Source organism: Budorcas taxicolor, chromosome 25, assembly GCF_023091745.1.
Source record: "Budorcas taxicolor isolate Tak-1 chromosome 25, Takin1.1, whole genome shotgun sequence".
NCBI classification, from domain to species: Eukaryota; Metazoa; Chordata; class Mammalia; order Artiodactyla; family Bovidae; genus Budorcas; species Budorcas taxicolor.
The window spans coordinates 40,916,814-40,934,009 of NC_068934.1; the positions used below are offsets into that span (position 1 = coordinate 40,916,814).

General features: G+C 52.2%; 3 protein-coding genes across 4 annotated transcripts in view; 2 read left to right on the forward strand and 1 right to left on the reverse strand.

The window, feature by feature from the left end:
* MYRF (myelin regulatory factor) overlaps positions 1-3,170 on the forward strand; it is a 28,755-nt gene extending 25,585 nt beyond the window's left edge. The window contains exons 22-26 of the mRNA XM_052662162.1: positions 492-579; positions 812-886; positions 1,244-1,349; positions 2,829-2,903; positions 3,090-3,170. Coding sequence (XP_052518122.1) covers positions 492-579; positions 812-886; positions 1,244-1,349; positions 2,829-2,903; positions 3,090-3,170 — 425 coding nt within the window. The remainder of the gene's footprint in view (positions 1-491; positions 580-811; positions 887-1,243; positions 1,350-2,828; positions 2,904-3,089) is intronic.
* A 3,204-nt stretch (positions 3,171-6,374) lies between these two features.
* TMEM258 (transmembrane protein 258) lies at positions 6,375-10,046 on the reverse strand. Its single transcript, XM_052662329.1, has 4 exons — positions 9,982-10,046; positions 8,122-8,231; positions 6,971-7,107; positions 6,375-6,491 (listed from the first exon to the last, which is right to left on the reverse strand). The coding sequence occupies exons 1-3, from the start codon at positions 9,982-9,984 to the stop codon at positions 6,981-6,983; spliced, it is 240 nt and encodes a 79-aa protein (XP_052518289.1). The 5' UTR covers positions 9,985-10,046; the 3' UTR covers positions 6,375-6,491; positions 6,971-6,980.
* A 271-nt stretch (positions 10,047-10,317) lies between these two features.
* Positions 10,318-14,854, forward strand: FEN1 (flap structure-specific endonuclease 1). 2 transcript variants are annotated; one of them, XM_052662061.1, is made up of 3 exons: positions 10,357-10,438; positions 12,377-12,414; positions 12,962-14,854. In XM_052662061.1, the coding sequence occupies exon 3, from the start codon at positions 12,981-12,983 to the stop codon at positions 14,121-14,123; it is 1,143 nt and encodes a 380-aa protein (XP_052518021.1). In that variant the 5' UTR covers positions 10,357-10,438; positions 12,377-12,414; positions 12,962-12,980; the 3' UTR covers positions 14,124-14,854. The 2 variants fall into 2 exon arrangements, with proteins under 2 accessions (XP_052518020.1, XP_052518021.1); XM_052662060.1 differs by lacking the exon at positions 12,377-12,414 and having other exon boundaries at positions 10,318-10,438.
* The last annotated feature ends 2,342 nt before the right edge of the window (positions 14,855-17,196 follow it).

Consider the following 17,196-nt stretch of genomic DNA (forward strand, 5'->3'; position numbering starts at 1 on the left):
GGACTGCGGTGGGGATTCATCAGGGGAGGTGTCCCTGAAGGAGGTGACATGGAAGTTGAGTCTCTGAAGGACAGCGGGGCCCTGACTTGTGTGTGGGAATACTCCTACCACGGTTGATCTCAAGCTACCAACTTGACATCCCTGAGCCCCAAGTTGGGGAGAAATGTGTGCAGTCAGGAGCAGAGTGCTTAAGAGTGGGCTCCTGGATGCTCCTGGCTGGGGGTGTGGAAGACCCATCCCTGCTCCTGGGTGTTCTGGGTCCATCAGGGAGGCAGACCTCGGGCTCATGGGAACTGGGGAGTCCTGGGGCTGCTGGGGAAGGTGGTGGTGTGACCTCAGTCCAAGTGGGAGCTGGAAAGAATAACCTGAAATTTATTCATGCTAAAGTGTGAATGACTGATCCAAGTCAGACAAGGGAAGATGTGACTCCTCCTCATTTGTGTCCTGACTTGTCACCCTCCTTCCTGCCCCAGCGGCCTCTCTCCTTGCAGACCCAGTGCCATTCCTGACCTCCATCCAGGTGCTGGAGAATTCAATGCCCATTACTTCCCAGTACTGTGCTTCAGAGGATGCCTGCAGGTGGGTTTGGCTGCCTCCCTACACCCCCACCAGGACGGGTTCCTTCGGGTGACATGAGGCCAGAGGGACAAGATCTTGCTCCCCTCAGGGAGGAAGTTCCCTTACAAGGCGGGGCAGCCCCTTCCAGGCCCTCAAAGGGCTCCCCTCTAGTCTGGGGGCTGAGGAATTGATGGGCGTTAGGGGTGGGATGGCAGGGTGCCCTTGGGCTGAGGAGCCAGCTTGGCCCTTTCAGGCCTGGAAACGTCACCTACCACATCCCTGTTAGCAGCAGCACCCCCCTGCACCTCCGCCTGACCCTGCAGATGAAGTGAGTGCCAGCATGGGGGATGGGGGTGTGGTGGTCCCGGTGACCTGGGGGAGGTGGGGGGCAGCTGAGGGGGCTGCTGGCTCTCCTGCCCACTCCGTGCTTCACTGGCTGTGACCCAGCAGTCTCCGGGCCTCAGTTCCTCATCTGTGAAATGGGCTGTGAAGAGCATGTGGGACGGGGGTTGGGAAGGGGTTTGTAGCCATCGAGGGCCTTGATGGCTGCGCCTCATCGACTGGCTGAGAGGATTCAGTGGCTGGCTTCTGTGGGGAGAGGGAGGCCGAGTGGAGGGCTGGCTGGGAGGAGGCTGGGGTGGAGGAGCTCGGAACCCCAACTCCCCGCTGACTGGGCCTTCCCCAGCTCCTCGTCCCCCGTGTCCGTGGTGCTGTGCAGCCTGATGTCAAAGGAGGAGCCGTGTGAAGAGGGGGTAATTCTACAGAGCCTTCACGCCCACCAGGACACTCAGGTAGGAGGCGACTCCAGCCAGCCTGGAGCTTCCTCTCCCCGGCACAACTGAGCCCCCAAGTAGGTGAGGAGCGGGAGCCAGGGTTAGAGCAAAGGAGTCTCCACAAGGGACCCTTTGGGACCTGGGCCTTTGTGCCCCAGGGAGGGGGTGTGCACGCACCCCTCCATGGCGAGTATCTCCCGGCCCTGCCCTGCCCAAGGCCTAGCCTGGGGTGAGCACAATGGAGGAGACAGAGGGCGTCCTGGGAGCCCAGCAGGGAGAGCTGACCTTGTCGGGTCGCAGGGTCAGGGCACCTGCCGGCAGGTCATGCTTGATTAAGACGAGACCTGAAGGACGATGTGGGATCAGCCGGGGAAAGGAAAGGGGACAGTGTCCCAGGAGTCAGGGAACAGCGTGTATAGCGGCCGGGCCACCAGGGCGGGCATGGCGTGCCGGCAGAGTTGGAAGCACGGTGAGGGTCATGCCTCAGAGGAGCCGGGAAGGAGGCTGGATCTCAGGCTTGGGGGGGTGGGCGGTGACTCGGTCCCATCTGTGACTTTGGAAGGTCTTGGGCTGCGTGGAGGGGGCTGCCTCGTGGTCTGGGAACCAGGCGGCTGGGACCCAGTCACCATCCAGCTCCTCTCTGGCCACATGACGCTCAGCACAAGTTAAGGCAGTTTCTCCTCGCCAACTCGCATGTTTATTCAATCAATATTTCTCGGGGCCTCCCCTGTCCCTGGCCCTGGGCTGGGCCCAGCTGAGGGGAGCCAGACATGGGGTAAAAAAAGACCTCGCCTTCCAAGAATGCAGTCCCTCACCAACGAGAAAAGAGGTGCAGAAGTAGCTGGCATAGAGGATGGAGTGCTGAGAGCCCTAGAGGCTCAGGCCCCAGGGCCCGGCAGACAGGGGACAGCAGAGAGGGTTGAGCCCCAGCTTGGCCACATGTCGCCGTGGGAGTTTAGGCAGATAACTCAGCAGTGTCCTCATCCGTAAGCAGCACCTCCTCAGCGGCGTGTAGCCAGGATGAGCTTAGTGAGACGCTTCCATGGGCCTGGAGCACAGTGGTGAGAGGAAAGGCAGTGAGACAGGAGGCCGGGGGCCCTCAGTGCCGGGCAGAGCATGCAGATGGTGGCCCCTGCTGCTCCCCAAAGCAGAACTTGTGCCGTCCAGCCTCTCCCGATTTCTGCTTCTCCCCTCTTGTGGCTCAGTGGGTAAAGAATCCGCCTACAATGTGAGAGACCTGGGTTTGATCCCTGGGTTGGGAAGATCCCCTGGAGAAGGGAAAGGCTTCCCACTCCAGTATTCTGGCCTGGATAATTCCCTGGACTGTTTAGTCCATGGGGTCACAGAGTTGGACACGACTGAGCAACTTGCACTTTCCTTTGTAATACCTGCTAGAGAGCCCGGGGCTGCGATGGCCCTGGCGAGGGATGCAGGTTGGGACCGGATGGGGATGGGGGCCATGCCGCTGTCCTGACCCTTCTCCCCCTCCCTCCCCAGGGCACCTCCCACCAGTGGCCAGTAACCATCCTGTCCTTCCGCAGATTCACCTACCACTTCCGGGTGGCATTGCTGGTGAGCAGGGCACCCCGCCTCCCCAAGACATTCAGTGTGGGGCTTGGGGGAGAAGTGGGCGGGGGGGCGTTGAAAAGCGCACAGTGGGACCTGGGGCAGTCAGGCGATGACGTCAGCAGGGGGACTGCCTCCTGCCCGACCCTGGAGCCACTTCTCTTCTCGGGTTCCCCCTGCCCTTCCACCCAGGGTCAGGCCAACTGCAGTGCGGAGGCCCCGGTCCAGCTGGCCACGGACTACTACTTCCACTTCTACCGCCTGTGTGACTGAGCTGCCCTCTGGAGGCAGTGCCACACCAGGGCCCGGGGGTTCCCAGGCGCCCCTGCCACACTGGATGAAATGGTGTTACACTGGAGCCCGCCGCTGGCACTTCTTTGGAGACTGAGCCGGCCTGGCCCTCCCCATGCCTGGTGAAACTGGAAGTCCTCACACTGGAGCTGCTGTTCCCGCTGGCGGCACCCCCACACCACAGACAGAGCTGGAGAGAGAACTGCTGGGCCCAGGTGCCCCAGAGGCGGGGGAAGCTGTGACTCTGTCCAGAGCCCACCCTCCCCGCCTCCCCTTCTGCCACTGGGAGCCGTCCCTCTTTGGGGAGAGGACCTGTCCACCTTTGGTACTGGCGGGGACTTGGCATGAGCCCTCAGAGACCTGGCTGAGTCAAGAGTCGGTGGAGGGAGGACAGCCCTCTCTCAAAGCTGCTCCCTGGGGAGGGTTAGGGAGCAGACGTTTTAGGGTTTGACTGTTACTGGACTTGGACTTCTAAGCTTTAAGTGTGGCCCAGGAGGTCTCTTCTCCCTGGAAGAGCTTGGCTCCAAGAGCTCCCAGGGCAGCTGAAGCCAGCCCTGGATGGGCTGGCGATTGACCATGTGCCTTCTATACACTCAGTGCCTGACTGAACCAGGGGCGGGGCCGGTGGGCCAGGTAAGCCTTGGATCCTAGAACCTGGAGTATCCCAAAGGGAAGTTCCCTGTGCAGTCACACAGCCTGGGCTCCAGGGAGCTTCCACTGGTCTGAGCAGAGGAGCAGGAATCCCTGCAAGGCAGCAGGCTGGTCTTGGCTGGTGGATGAGTGGATGCAAATAGCTTTTGCTGTTATTAATGAAGTAATTACTAAAATGCACTTAAACCAGGGCAGGAGTAGAATGGAGATGGAGAGTCCCAAGTGGGCCAGAGCTCTGGCGGACTCTTGAAAGGCAGGGCCCTGGCTCTGATCCGTCCCTGGGAGCCTTGAGACACCCTCCCCACTCCAACCAACAGAACGGGCCTCTCCCCCCTCTCCTGTCTGCTGGTTGCCTCACCTTCCCAGGTCAAGGGCCCCATGCTGGGCTCGGCCTGCCAGGCTGGGGGCCCTGTGCTCAGCAGTAGGCCCCAGTTCTGCCCATCCTCTCTGGAGCAGAGCAGTGAGTTTGGGTTACTGAAGTCTTATCTCAAATGCCAACATTAACCTTTCTTAGTGGGTATCTAGAGCCTTCTGAGGCCACAGCCAGGCTCATGGAAGGACTGGAAATCACCGCGCAGTGTCTGCTGAGGGTTCAGAAATGTGGACGGAACTGCCGTCCTCGCCTGGTGATGTTCTGCCGCCTCTTTGGGAGCCAGGCCTTGCCCCTCCTGCCTCTCGTTCTCAGCTTTGAGTGGGAGCCTTTCAGGGGAGACCTGAATCCTAAAGAAGCCTAGGAACCATGGGCCCCATTCTGCTACAGACATGTGCACTTGTCCACACTGGCGAGATGGGGGGTAGCCAGGATACCGCACCTCCCATCCCCTCCACAGTGGGATTCCACACCCTTCTTCTGACATAGGAATTAGACGGTTCCCCACACCACTGCTTCCCTGGTAGCTCAGCTGGTAAAGAATCCGCCTGCAATGCAGGAGACCACCCCCCGTTCGATTCCTGGATCAGGAAGGTCCGCTGGGAAAGGGATAGCTACCCACTCCAGTATTCTTGGGCTTCCCTGGTGGCTCAGCTAGTAAAGAATCCACCTGTAATGTGGGAGACCTGGGTTCAATCCTTGGGTTTGGAAGATGCCCTGGAGAAGGGAATGGCTACCCACCCCAGGATTCTGGCCTGGAGAATTCCTTGGACTGTATAGTCCATGGGATCAGTCGGGTACGACTGAGCAACTTTCAGTTCACCACACCACACAGGTGGCTGAGCCTTACTTAGCACTACTGTTCTTCCCCTCACTGCGGGAACCCTCCCTAAATGCCGTGAACCTGCTGAGCCTTGCCCCTTGTGGCAGGATTCTGGGGCTTCCTCAGTGGGGCTGCAGTTTTCTTGGACCACAGCCCCTTAACTGGAGTTAAAGTGCTTAAACTGGAAAGTGACCCTCCACTGCCCCCTGGAGCCACTTGGACACAGCATTGCCCCAATCTGGTTAGCAGCTGGCTGTTTCCATGCCTGGGGAGGGGGTCCTCTGTGTGGAGGCTGGGGCCAAGTGGGGCTCCAAGCTGCTCAAGGTGGGGGGGTGGGCGAGGGGGTCAACCTTGGACCAAAGTTGCCTTAAGCCCAGGGAGGCAAAAGGGTTTCAGGAAAGGCCAGTGGGCCACCTGCTGGAGGCTGACAGCTGCCCAGCGGGTGCTGCTGAGCGGGTGTCTTGGCTCTATCCCCTACCCGTGATCCAGCAACCCACCCCTCCCTTCCTCTCTCCCGTTTGGCATTTACCCCTGTAGCCATTGGGCTAATCTCCCCAAGCTTCAAGCTGTATATAGGGCCTCTCAATGCACAAGTGCCCCTGTCCACGTTACAGCCTCCAAGAAAGCCTGCATGTGCATAGCGCACCCCTTCCCTCCCACATAACTGCCCCCCTCCACCCTTCCCCTGAGCTGACTCGTATTTATCGTATCAACTCTGACTCGAGGGGGCAGAGGGAAGCGGCCCCAGGCCTGCTTGCTTCCTGTCCCCTGTTCTTTTCTGAAATAAATATACGTATATAAATAAATGTATAAATACTGCTTTGTATCTGAGCTTGCTTCCTGTCTTCTTAAAATTGTTCTGGGGCGGGGTGGGGGGAGGATGGGGTCATCTGTGGGGCTAGGACCATTGGAGCCCCTGAGCCTGATAGATGCTCTGTACCCCATTATCCCTCGTAGCTTCAGGCCTGGGAACAGGACGCGGTAGCCCCTCCCACTAGCCACACCCCACGGACCTACTGCTGCCCGGCTTGGGTTAGAAGGAGCCACCTTAGGGACAAGCTGAGTCTTTCAAGGGTCCCTGGCTACACTTAGAGGAGGGGACTGGCCCTGGGACAGACTTCACTGGTGTGGGTTCCTAAGGAAGTTTACTCTAGAAGCCGCAGAAGAGGGCAGGCTCAGTCCCTTCCTGTCCACAGGAAGCCCTCAATTCTAAGGATAAGACAGTCCCCACATTTCCCTCCTAGGCAGAGTGCAGGACTTCCCAGCCACAGGAACCATCTGGGAGGCAGCAAAGACACAGGAAGGGGAGGGACTGGGGAGCCATGGGTCCCAGCACCAGACAGGATGTCACATCTGCCTTTATTGTAGCAACAGGTGGGAAACTTCCAGCCACAGTAAAAAAAAAAAAAAAAAATTAATTTACAAAAGTAGGGATTCCGTGAAGCTGCCCAGTTGGAACCTGAAAGAGAAGGGTATCCGAATGAGAGCAGGGACCCATCTTTCCATCAGCTTCCTTCCACTAAGTGACTAGACATCAGTCAAAATTTATCTCAATGACTGAGAACGCTGAAACCGACTAAAATGGAACTCCTGGCAGCCAAGTCCCGGATCCTGGGCCCCTGCCTGGCCACTTGCCAATGGCTCCCCAGCCCCTGTGTGTGATGTGTAAGAACACAGAGGTGGAACCACATGAAGCCTGTGCCCACAGCCCAAGGCAGTACATTCCAGTGCCAGACCCAGGTCAGACAATGTGGAGACCTCAGATCTGATACAGGTCCCACTCAGCTCAGATTCCCACCAGGGGACAGGGAAAGAAGTCCATGTGACTGGTGTCCTTGTCCTTTCTGCCCAGTTTGTCTAAGGGGTCACGCAGGCCCGAGGACCCTGATGTGGGTGAGGGGCGGTATCTCCAGCGTCCCACCCTGTCACCGCTCTTACCCTTGGGAGCTCATATGTAGATGCCGACCCAGAGCAGCAGGAAGAGGACTCCAAAGCCCATGAAGAGTGAGGCCACCAGGGAGATGAGGAGCTCTTTGTAGATATCCCGGGTGTACTTGGTGGACGTGACCTCATAACTGGCAGGGTGATTAAGGAGAAGCAAAGGGGTGGACTATGCAGGGCAGGGAACCCGGCCAGGGCATCTCTGGGAGAAAGGCATGGGCTGAGAGCTTTCCAGGAGGCTGGTCTGGCTCCGTGCAGCTGGGCAGAGGGGTCCAAGAGATGACCTAGACCCTGGTGCTCCTACTGTTGGGGCCAGTGTGAGGAAAGAAGGAGAGACTGCATCTTGAAGCCTGTCATCCATCTTAAAGACAGGATGTGAACCCTGCCCAAGAAGTGAGGAAACCACTGCTAGTGTAAACCAGGTCTGGAGACCTTCCTCCCCACAGACGGCACACGGAGATGACAGTTAGGTCAGGCTACCCCTGTTAGATTAACCATGGAGACATCCTCCCTTGATGTATAATCATTGTCTGCCTCCCCTCCCACCAACCTTAACTGTTTGTTCTCCTAGCACCTACTTGTAAAACTCAATCATGTACAACAAAGGGATTGCTAACATGTAACCAGTCAAGTAGTGGGGGGTATAAAGCTGGGGCTCTCAGAAACATCAGGGTCCTTGTTGGGAACTGATTCCCCTTGAACCTGCTGGAGTAATAAACTGTACTCCACTGTCTTGAGTGTCCTCCAAGGTGTGCTTTGCAACTCCAGATTCCACAACACCCTTCAACCACCCAAGGTCACATAGCTAATGAGCAGCAAAGCTGGGACTAGCCCTCTGATCTCCTGACACCTGAGTATATCACTCCTATAACACTTTTCAACTTCAGGTCCCTGTGCCCAGCCTCCACTTCAGCCAGGACCTCCGCTCACTATGAAACCTGAAGAGCAAACTAAGCTCACCTGAACTTGGAAAATTCTAAGGCCACAGCCTGACTTTGGATGTCAATGGCCCTTAGCCCTTCACTTCCTGACTGTCCTGCTTCCCCACGCCAGAACAAAAGTGGCTGGGTGCATGTACCCAGTGTAGTTCCCCACTCCAGTTCCCACATCACTAACTCTGGCCCACTGGCTGCTCAATCAAAGGATACACGAAGAACCAGGCGGTGAAGAACATGCCAATGGCCAGCAGCACAACGGTCAGGTGGGGAAAGACAGCCGGGTTCACGGGGCTGGTGTATCTGCTCATGGCCTCAAGTTCCTAGGGGAAGGTATGAGATCAGAGCCACCAAAGAATCCCAAGACTTCAACCTGTTGTGACTGCAAGAAGCTTATTTCAGCCTGGGAGACAGGGACATCCTTCCTGGTTCCTTTGACAGAACCACTGTCAAATGATACCTTTTGGGAATGACAACGATTATGATGACATCTTAAACTAAGGTGGCACTTTGTCTTTTCAGTAGGAGATGAGAAGGGCAGCTAAGAGTCAGAGGCTGAGACACACAAGGGGACTGATTAGCTACAGATCAATAGTCCTTAACATTTTTTTTTTTTTTGGCTGCACCATGCAGTTTGTGGGATTTTAGTTTCCTGACCAGGGAATCGAACCTGCGTTCCCTGCATTGAAAGCGCAGAGTCTTAACCAATCGACTGCCAGGGAAGTCTGGTCCTTAACATTGTCTGAGGCCACTGATCATCATGGGGGGAAAAAAAAAAACCATGATGAAAGGTCTGGACTCTGCCTGGGACAAATCATATACAAGAAAAAATTTGTGGGAGGGGTGAGTCCCTTCACTGTTCACCTGAAACTATCATAACATTTTTCTTTAATTGGTTTTACCCCAATACAAAATAAAGTGCTTTTTTTTAAAAAAAAAAAAAAAAAGAAAAGAAAAAGTTTGCTTATGATTTTAGGAGCTTTATGGACCCATGTCTGTAGACACCAAGCTCAGAATCCCCACTGACAGGCAGACTCTGAACTGGTCCCAGGCCTCAACTTCTAATTCTCTATTCTTCCCACTACACAATTAAGGAATCTTGGGATCTGCCAACAAAAGACGTAAGTCAAAATTCTGACTCTATTAAATACCATGAATCTCAGTAAGTGATTATAATCTCTCTCTCACAAGGTTGATGTATGATTTAAGACAAACGTCATAGCATCTAACTCACTGCCTGGCATAGAGTAGTTGCTCAATAGGTGTTTGTTTCCTTCCCAAGGTTATAGGGAAGATCATGAGCTAATGCTTGTGAAAGAGGGCTGAAAAAGTAAAGTTCCGTACAAATGTTAATTTCCATTGTCACCCAGCAGCCAATGTTTAAATCCAGAACATAACAACTCTAGACAAGTAAACTGAGCCCATTGTTCTAAGAGACGCTGGAATTCAAATCAGTAAACATTTATGCCCCCCCATTAACGATAAAGACAATCGCTGCCATTGACTGAGCCTCCAATTGCAGGCCCCGTGTTTGGCACTGGGAATACAAAGATGAATAGACATCATCCCAGGGCTAGAGGCACGTCAGATGGTGGTCACTAGGAGGCGTGGCAGATAACAAAGAAGTCCACGACACGTGGCAAGAGGGCTGCACACAGGTTGTGGGGGCTCCCAAGGCAGAAGGGGCAAGTGCCCGAGACAGTTGGAAGTGCTTCACCAAGAAGGTGACTTTTGCCCAGGGCTGGGTAGTATGAGTACGAGTTTCGCAGCACGGAGAAACTTGTCAGATAGAGGTAACAGTTTGACCACAGGTAACAGAGCTAAATGCTGGAAGGTATTAAAAAATGCACCCACACTCCTCATCCTTATAAATCGCGAAATCAGAAGCCCAGTGCGATCAAAACCTTACCTAAGGAGTCAGCCCTTTCCCCGCCCCTCAGTCCAAATCGAAGGATCCAGGGTCCTCCCGCCCTCTAGACCTCGGGCACCTGACGCCTCTGTGAGAGAAAAAGGCACAGGACGGACCCCGGGGGTCCCCAGAGCCCTGTCCTGAACTTCCCTCAACCCTCTCACCATTTTGCCGGCCACAGGATAATCCGCCACTCTGCTACCGGAAGAACACGTAGGCAGGAGCAGGCGCGCTGTTCAACCGGAAGGGGAAATGCAGTCACGTGGGTGGCATTGTGGGGCTTGTAGTCCCGTGGTTTCGGGTATGGCGGGATCTGAGGCCTTCGGGAGCCCGAGGTGGAGTAGGGGCAAGCAGTGGAGAAGGGTAGGGTCAGGTCGCAGAGCAGGTCCGTCCGCCCTGGCGGGACTAATTGCCGTGAGAGAAGCTGGCCGAGGGGGCTGGGGCCTGGACTACACTTCCCAGGAGGCTTTGCGCCGCGGCAGGTCACGTGACTGGAGCGCGGGCTTTGGAAGGCGGTGAAGCGAGAGGGTACCAGAGACTGGTGCTGAGGCGGCTTTGGGGCAGAGGCGGGAGTCGGGCTTAGTTCTGTTCTGGGCCACCCCGGAGCATCCCAGAGGCCAGGTGAGACCTTGGGAAGCGTCTCAGAGCGTCGGGCACGTTTTGCGCCGGCTGTTGGGGAAGGCGGGCGGCTGCCGCGCGCGGGGCGGAGCGAGCGCGGGATTCAGACGGGCCCGCCACTTTGAAAGTCCGGGCCCAGTCCCTTAATCTCTGAGCCTCTTTCTTCATTTGTAGAAAGAGGTAACTCCCACCTCATGAGGTCGTTGTGCATTGTGACTGAGCTCCTGGAGGAGATACTTTTTTGATCTGCACTTGTTCATATCCCTTTCCTCCCTGTCTTTGACGGACGCAGTGGGAGGATGTCCAGCTAATGAGGCATTGTGCCCTCTTTCTAGCAAAGCCGGTAGCTTGAGGCACGAACCAAAGGTTCGAGTGGGTTCTACTGGGGAAACGTTTATGAACACCTAATGTTTGTCAGAGGTTTTCGTTTGATAGTTAACCCTGGCAGTAATTCTGCAAGGCAGGCATGGTTATTATCTTACTTGGTAGATGAGAAAACCAATCCTAAGTGGCATAGTAATGTCACACACTAAGTGACCTAGTGATCACTGTTACCCAGGTGGTAAATAATGGTGCCTAGATTCAAGGCCACTGCTATTCACAGAGGAACTAAGACGAGATAGACCTTGAAGAAAAGGGATGCAGAATGGTGGGAGGAGGGTACAGCTGAGCAGAGTGAGACAGGGCAGTCTTATCCCAGCCTTTGTCTTAGGTTCCCAGACTGTAAAGGTAAGTTAGCGTGTTGGACACACCACCAGTGGATACATGATGACTTTAAGAGGCACCCCCAAAATCCTTTCTTAAAAAATATTTTTTGGCGGCTGTGGCACATGTGGGATTTTAGTTCCCCAACCAGTTGGGAGCACAAAATCTTAACGATTGGACTTCCAGGGAAGTTCCCCAAATCCTTTTGAATATTCATGCATTTAACATGTAGTAAAATATAACTGATAAAGCACAGGTATTATTACTTAAGATGAATTCTGTTTTCCAATTTAGTTTTTAGAAAATGGTGTCTATATGAAGAAAATTTTAAGTGAATGAAAGTATAGGTTTTCATGGGAAGTTGCACAGAAATGTGACGGTGTTTTAAGCCTGACTGAAGTTTGGAAAATACTGTTCTAGGAGATATTTTGTTAAGGAGTCTGAACCACAGAACTGTGGTACTGGGCTAAGTGACTGTAGCATCTCTGGATCAGGACTCGGGGTGGAAAAGGAGCTGCGGAGTTCACATTTCAGACTTAGTGGTGGAGAGAAAATACAAAGGGAAAGACTTAAAACAGCATGACGGAAGTAGAAACTCTTTGAAGTGCTGAGCAGATGCTGAAGAGAGATTAGAGAAGTGTTGTGAAAAACCACATTACTTTCACACAGATGTTATTCCTGCCAGTTCTTCAAAGCTGCTATGTTGCCCAGAGAAACAGAACAGACAGGATCTAGAATATGGATATATGGGAAGACTGACTTTAATGAATTGGTTCAGGTGATTGTAGGTGTTGGAAAGTTGAAAATTGTAGGTCAGGTCTGCAGGCTGAAGACTCAGGTAGGAGTTAATGACTGGTCTTGGGGCAGGATTTCTTTGTGAAACTTATTTTTGTGCTTAACGGCCTTTCAGCTGATTTGATGAGGCCCTCCCACATTGTGGGCTTCACTGCTGGCTCAGATGATAAAGAATCTGCCTGCAATGAGGGAGCCCCAGGCTTGATCCCTTGGTCAGGAAGATCCCCTCTTGCCTGGAGAATTCCGTAGACACAGGAGTCTGATGTTGCAAAGAATCGGACACGACAGCGTGACTAACGTTTTCACTTTGTCTCAATGTGGAATGAAGTCTCCTTTTCTTAAAGTCAACTGATATAGATGTTAACCACATCCACAAAATACCTTCACAGCAACACCTGCATTAATGTTTGATTAAATAATTGGATATTGTGGCCTTGACAGATTGACACAGAACTAACCCTCAGAGCTGCTGAGAGGAGGTGAGCTGGAGGAGTGAGTTGGGAATAAAGATCCAATGGAGGAATGAATGTGTTGTTCATGAATTGGCAAGAAGACAGATACTCCTAAGTTTGTTTACCACTTTAGACATTTGGTTGCCTTTTTATCTGTCTTGTCTCACCTTTGTGTAACCGGGATTTGCATGTCGTTCAGGAGGCAGTTCTGCCATCATGGTCCTTGGACTCCTCAAGCTGGCCCTGGCCTCCTCCTCTGGCCTTGCTGTAGCCCTTTTTGCATGCTAGCCCTATTGCTGCCTTAGCCACAAAACTTTTAAGTCCCTCAAGGACTTGAACATCTTATCTTATCCTTTCAGCATGTGGTTTAGTTCTTGATACTCAGGAATCCTTAGTATTAACTGAGTAGACTAGTGTTAATTGAATAGACTTTCTTGCTGTCATTTCTTCATGCCTTGGTGTTTGTTGTGCTAAATTTGTTTAGCTGAAGGCATGACGTTGATGACATAGTGCCCCTGGTAAGCCTCCTGCATCCTTTAAGTACCTCCTTGTCTTACCCACCTTTCTTTTTTAGCTGTCTCTCCTGTATTGCTATGGGAATTCAAGGACTGGCCAAACTGATCGCTGATGTGGCCCCCAGTGCCATCCGGGAGAATGACATTAAGAGCTACTTTGGCCGCAAGGTGGCCATCGATGCCTCCATGAGCATTTATCAGTTCCTGATAGCTGTTCGCCAAGGGGGGGATGTGCTGCAGAACGAGGAGGGGGAGACCACCAGCCACCTGATGGGCATGTTCTACCGCACCATCCGCATGATGGAGAACGGCATCAAGCCTGTGTACGTCTTTGATGGCAAGCCACCGCAGCTCAAGTCCGGGGAGCTGGCCAAGCGCAGCGAGCGGCGGGCCGAGGCGGAGAAGCAGCTGCAGCAGGCTCAGGCCGCCGGGGCTGAGGCGGAGGTGGAAAAGTTTACAAAGCGGCTGGTGAAGGTCACCAAACAACACAACGATGAATGCAAGCACCTCCTGAGCCTCATGGGCATCCCGTACCTCGATGCCCCCAGTGAGGCGGAGGCTAGCTGTGCGGCCCTGGTGAAGGCCGGCAAAGTCTACGCTGCGGCCACAGAGGACATGGATTGCCTGACGTTCGGCAGCCCGGTGCTCATGCGGCACCTGACTGCCAGCGAGGCCAAGAAGCTGCCCATCCAGGAGTTCCACCTGAGCCGGATCCTGCAGGAGCTGGGCCTCAACCAGGAGCAGTTTGTGGATCTGTGCATCCTGCTGGGCAGTGACTACTGTGAGAGCATCCGGGGCATCGGGCCCAAGCGGGCCGTGGACCTCATCCAGAAGCACAAGAGCATCGAGGAGATTGTGCGGCGGCTGGACCCCAACAAGTACCCCGTGCCAGAAAACTGGCTCCACAAGGAGGCCCAACAGCTCTTTCTGGAGCCTGAGGTGTTGGACCCGGAGTCTGTGGAGCTCAAGTGGAGCGAGCCCAATGAAGAAGAGCTCGTCAGGTTCATGTGTGGGGAGAAGCAGTTCTCCGAGGAGCGAATCCGCAGTGGGGTCAGGCGGCTGAGCAAGAGCCGCCAGGGCAGCACCCAGGGCCGCCTGGATGATTTCTTTAAGGTGACCGGCTCCCTCTCTTCTGCCAAGCGCAAGGAGCCAGAGCCCAAGGGAGCCGCTAAGAAGAAGGCGAAGACTGGGGCAGCAGGGAAGTTCAAAAGAGGAAAATAAACGGGTTTCCCTTCACGATACCTCTGTGACCCCAGGATGTTTGCCTCTACTTGCTAGAGCTGGCGCTGGAGAAACCTTCATGGGGGTGGGGAGGGGCTTTCATTGCTTCCCTGGCACCACCCTGCTCAGTACTGCTTTTCCGTTTGTTACTTGATCTCATGGCAGGAACACCACAGAGGTACGTCATTGTCTTTTTTAGCTCAGGAAAGTATGTCAGGCTCAAGCTGCCACTCAGGCAATTTAATGGACACTGAATCCATTGTTACATGAAAGCAAGAAGTTTTGAAGAAAAGAGGGAGATAAATGGTAGAGATGAAAGACTGGGGATGATTTCCTGCCTGGCCAACCTGGTGGCTAGTGGGAGGTGACCGTGGAACCAGACTGCTGCTCTCTCTGGCTCAGCCTTGACCCGCCCTAAAGAGTAGCCATCAGGGAGATCCCATTGTCTTAAACAGATGGGAAGAGCTGCTGAGAAGCAAGATAGGCAGAGAGCTGGATTCCCGGGAGTTGGCAACAAGGGTTTGATTACTGGCTTTGTATCCTGGGGTGGGTAGAAACTTGAACTTGCTATGAAATTTTACACAGTGGTAATTCATAGGCATAAGGTGGTGGAGTGGCTCTCAAGGTCTTCATGAAGCATTTGAGTTGAAACTTTGGGATAAGATGCTGTTTTCATGTGCTGTTTTTTTAAGGTATGAGAAGAAAAGATTCAATAAAATTGTAAAAAGTAACCAGAATGTCCTGTTCTTTGAGAACATTTGAAGACATCTCAAGTGCCCCAGGCGTCAAGCAATATAAAATGTTCTTTTCACTCCAAGGTAACATGTTAGAATTGCACATTATTAACAGCTGGTTTGAGAGTGGCCAGAAGATGGCACCATGCTCCACAGGATGGCCAAGGCAGCGTTGGAGGTCCTTCAGCCATGAAGCTTGGTTTACCTTGCTGGGAAAGGAGCTTTAATCAATTGAATGAATTTCTAGTTTTGCACCTACTGTGTGAGATAAAGGAGCTCCTTTGAGAAATCCTCACAATTTAGGTCAACTACATCATAGCATCCAGGCATTTACTTTACCACTTTATCACTTTCTTATTGCCTCTGTGACTTAAATTTCAGGTTACTCTTCATAGAGTTGGAATGTTGTGGTTCTTTTTTTTTTTTTTTTTTACCAACATAACTTTTATCAATAAAACATACCCTCAGTAAAACAACATTGTAATTTAGTTATACTTGAATAAAATTTTTTAAAAACAGTAATTCACACAACATTGTAATTAAACTATACTTAAGGAAAAAATGAATCAAAAAATATATATCTGGATAGGTGTGATGTGATATCTGTTGTGATTTTGATTTGCACTTCTCCCATGATTAGTGAGGTTGAGAACATTTTCATTTATCGCTTCATCATTTTTACTTAATTTTGGGGAGATATCTGTTCAGTTATTTGGTCCATTATTAAACTGAATTATTAGCCCTTTTTTGAAACTTGATTTATAGTTATTTCTTAGTCCTTTTTCGGTCATATGGTTTTAAAATTTTCTTCCCATTCTGTATGACTGTTGAAGAGACTTCTTTCCCATTGTGGAGTCTTAGAACCTTGGTGAAGATGATTGTGCCAGTATGTATGAGTTTATCTGAGGGCTCTATTCTGGCCCATAGGTCTATCTGCCTGTTTCTATGCCAATACCATACTGTTTTGATTGTTGTGCCTGTGTAATATATTTGAAATCAATACGTGAAGCCTCCATCTTACTGTCAAGATCGTTTTGGCCCTTTGAGGTCCTTTGTGTTTTTATATGCATTTTTCAAAAAATTTTATTGGCATATAGTTGCTTTAGAGTGTTTTGTTAGTCTCTTGCTATACAGCAAAGTGAATCAGTGATGTGTTGGTGTATATCCTTTTAAAGACCAGTGATGTTCTGATATTTTAAGAGTAAACTATCAAGTGAAATCTTACATGAAATGTAAGACTGTAAGAGCTCCTCTGGTTGAAGCAGGAATGAGATACAGTCTCCCCAGGAACATCCCATAACCAGGGCCCTCTAAACCACTAGTGTAGACAGAAAGTTCTGTCCTTAGGGCAGGGATCTTAGTCTGTTTCTAGCAGTTAACCAACCAGTTTTCCGGATTGGACCAAGTCACAAAACTTGAGTCCCATGTTTCTTTTGGACTCTGTTGCACAGCATGCAGGATGTTAGTTCCCTGACCTGGGATTGAACCCTGCAGTGGAAGTGTGGAGCCAGCCTGCACTGATAGTGATGGGGGCCCAGAAGTGGGAAGACTTGGGAGTTACTGCCTTGACACAGTAGCCCTAGTTGAGGGCCTGTCTTCTGTGGTGGCAGGTAGTGCTTCGTCTTCGGAATTACCTGGTCTTTTCTAGAAGTTTATTAACCACTGCAGGGAGAATTAGTCCTGCACATTTTATTTAGCACATTCTAATACTCTTGCCTGGAGAGGAGAGCTGTTCTAGTAGGGCACTGGTTAAAAGGGCATTGCTTTAAAAAAAAAAAAAAAGGCATTGCTTTGCAGTCAACTCTGAGGTATGAGTTGGCAAAAAAGCAGTCTTATGGAGACCACCTACACTGAGATTAGATATGAGTTTAAAAGGGTGAGGGCACTGCCTCACAATAGGAGGAGATGATGCACTGAGTGCTGAACCCACTTAGTGTATGCAGGCCGTCTACACGGAGCGCTGAAACCGCTTAGTGTATGCAGGCCGTCTACACTGAGCGCTGAAACCGCTTAGTGTTTGCAGGCCGTCTACACGGAGCGCTGAAACCACTTAGTGTATGCAGGCCGTCTACACTGAGTGCTGAAACTGCTTAGTGTACACAGGCAGTCTAGCATTTAAACACTTGAGTGTCATGGGAAGGGGCTGGCCTTTCTTCTTGCCACAGTTCGTCTGAACCTTGGTGTTTTTCAGAGGGGCCTGACGATCCTCCCTGTACCCCAAGGGGGCGCGTGTTCTAGAAGGTTAGAGCCGTAGAGGTAGGTAGTAATCTGAAGCAGAGGTACAGGCAGCCCTATCAACAGGTACAGGAAAGCATCATGGATTATAAATGAAGAGCCTT

Excerpts from the sequence above, each read along its gene's own strand:
- FEN1 (XM_052662060.1), top strand. The coding sequence starts at position 12,981 with ATGGGAATTCAAGGACTGGCCAAACTGATCGCTGATGTGGCCCCCAGT.
- TMEM258 (XM_052662329.1), bottom strand. Across the intron at positions 7,108-8,121 it reads TTCACCGCCTGGTTCTTCGT|TTATGAGGTCACGTCCACCA; the intron begins GTATCCTTTGAT and ends TCACCCTGCCAG.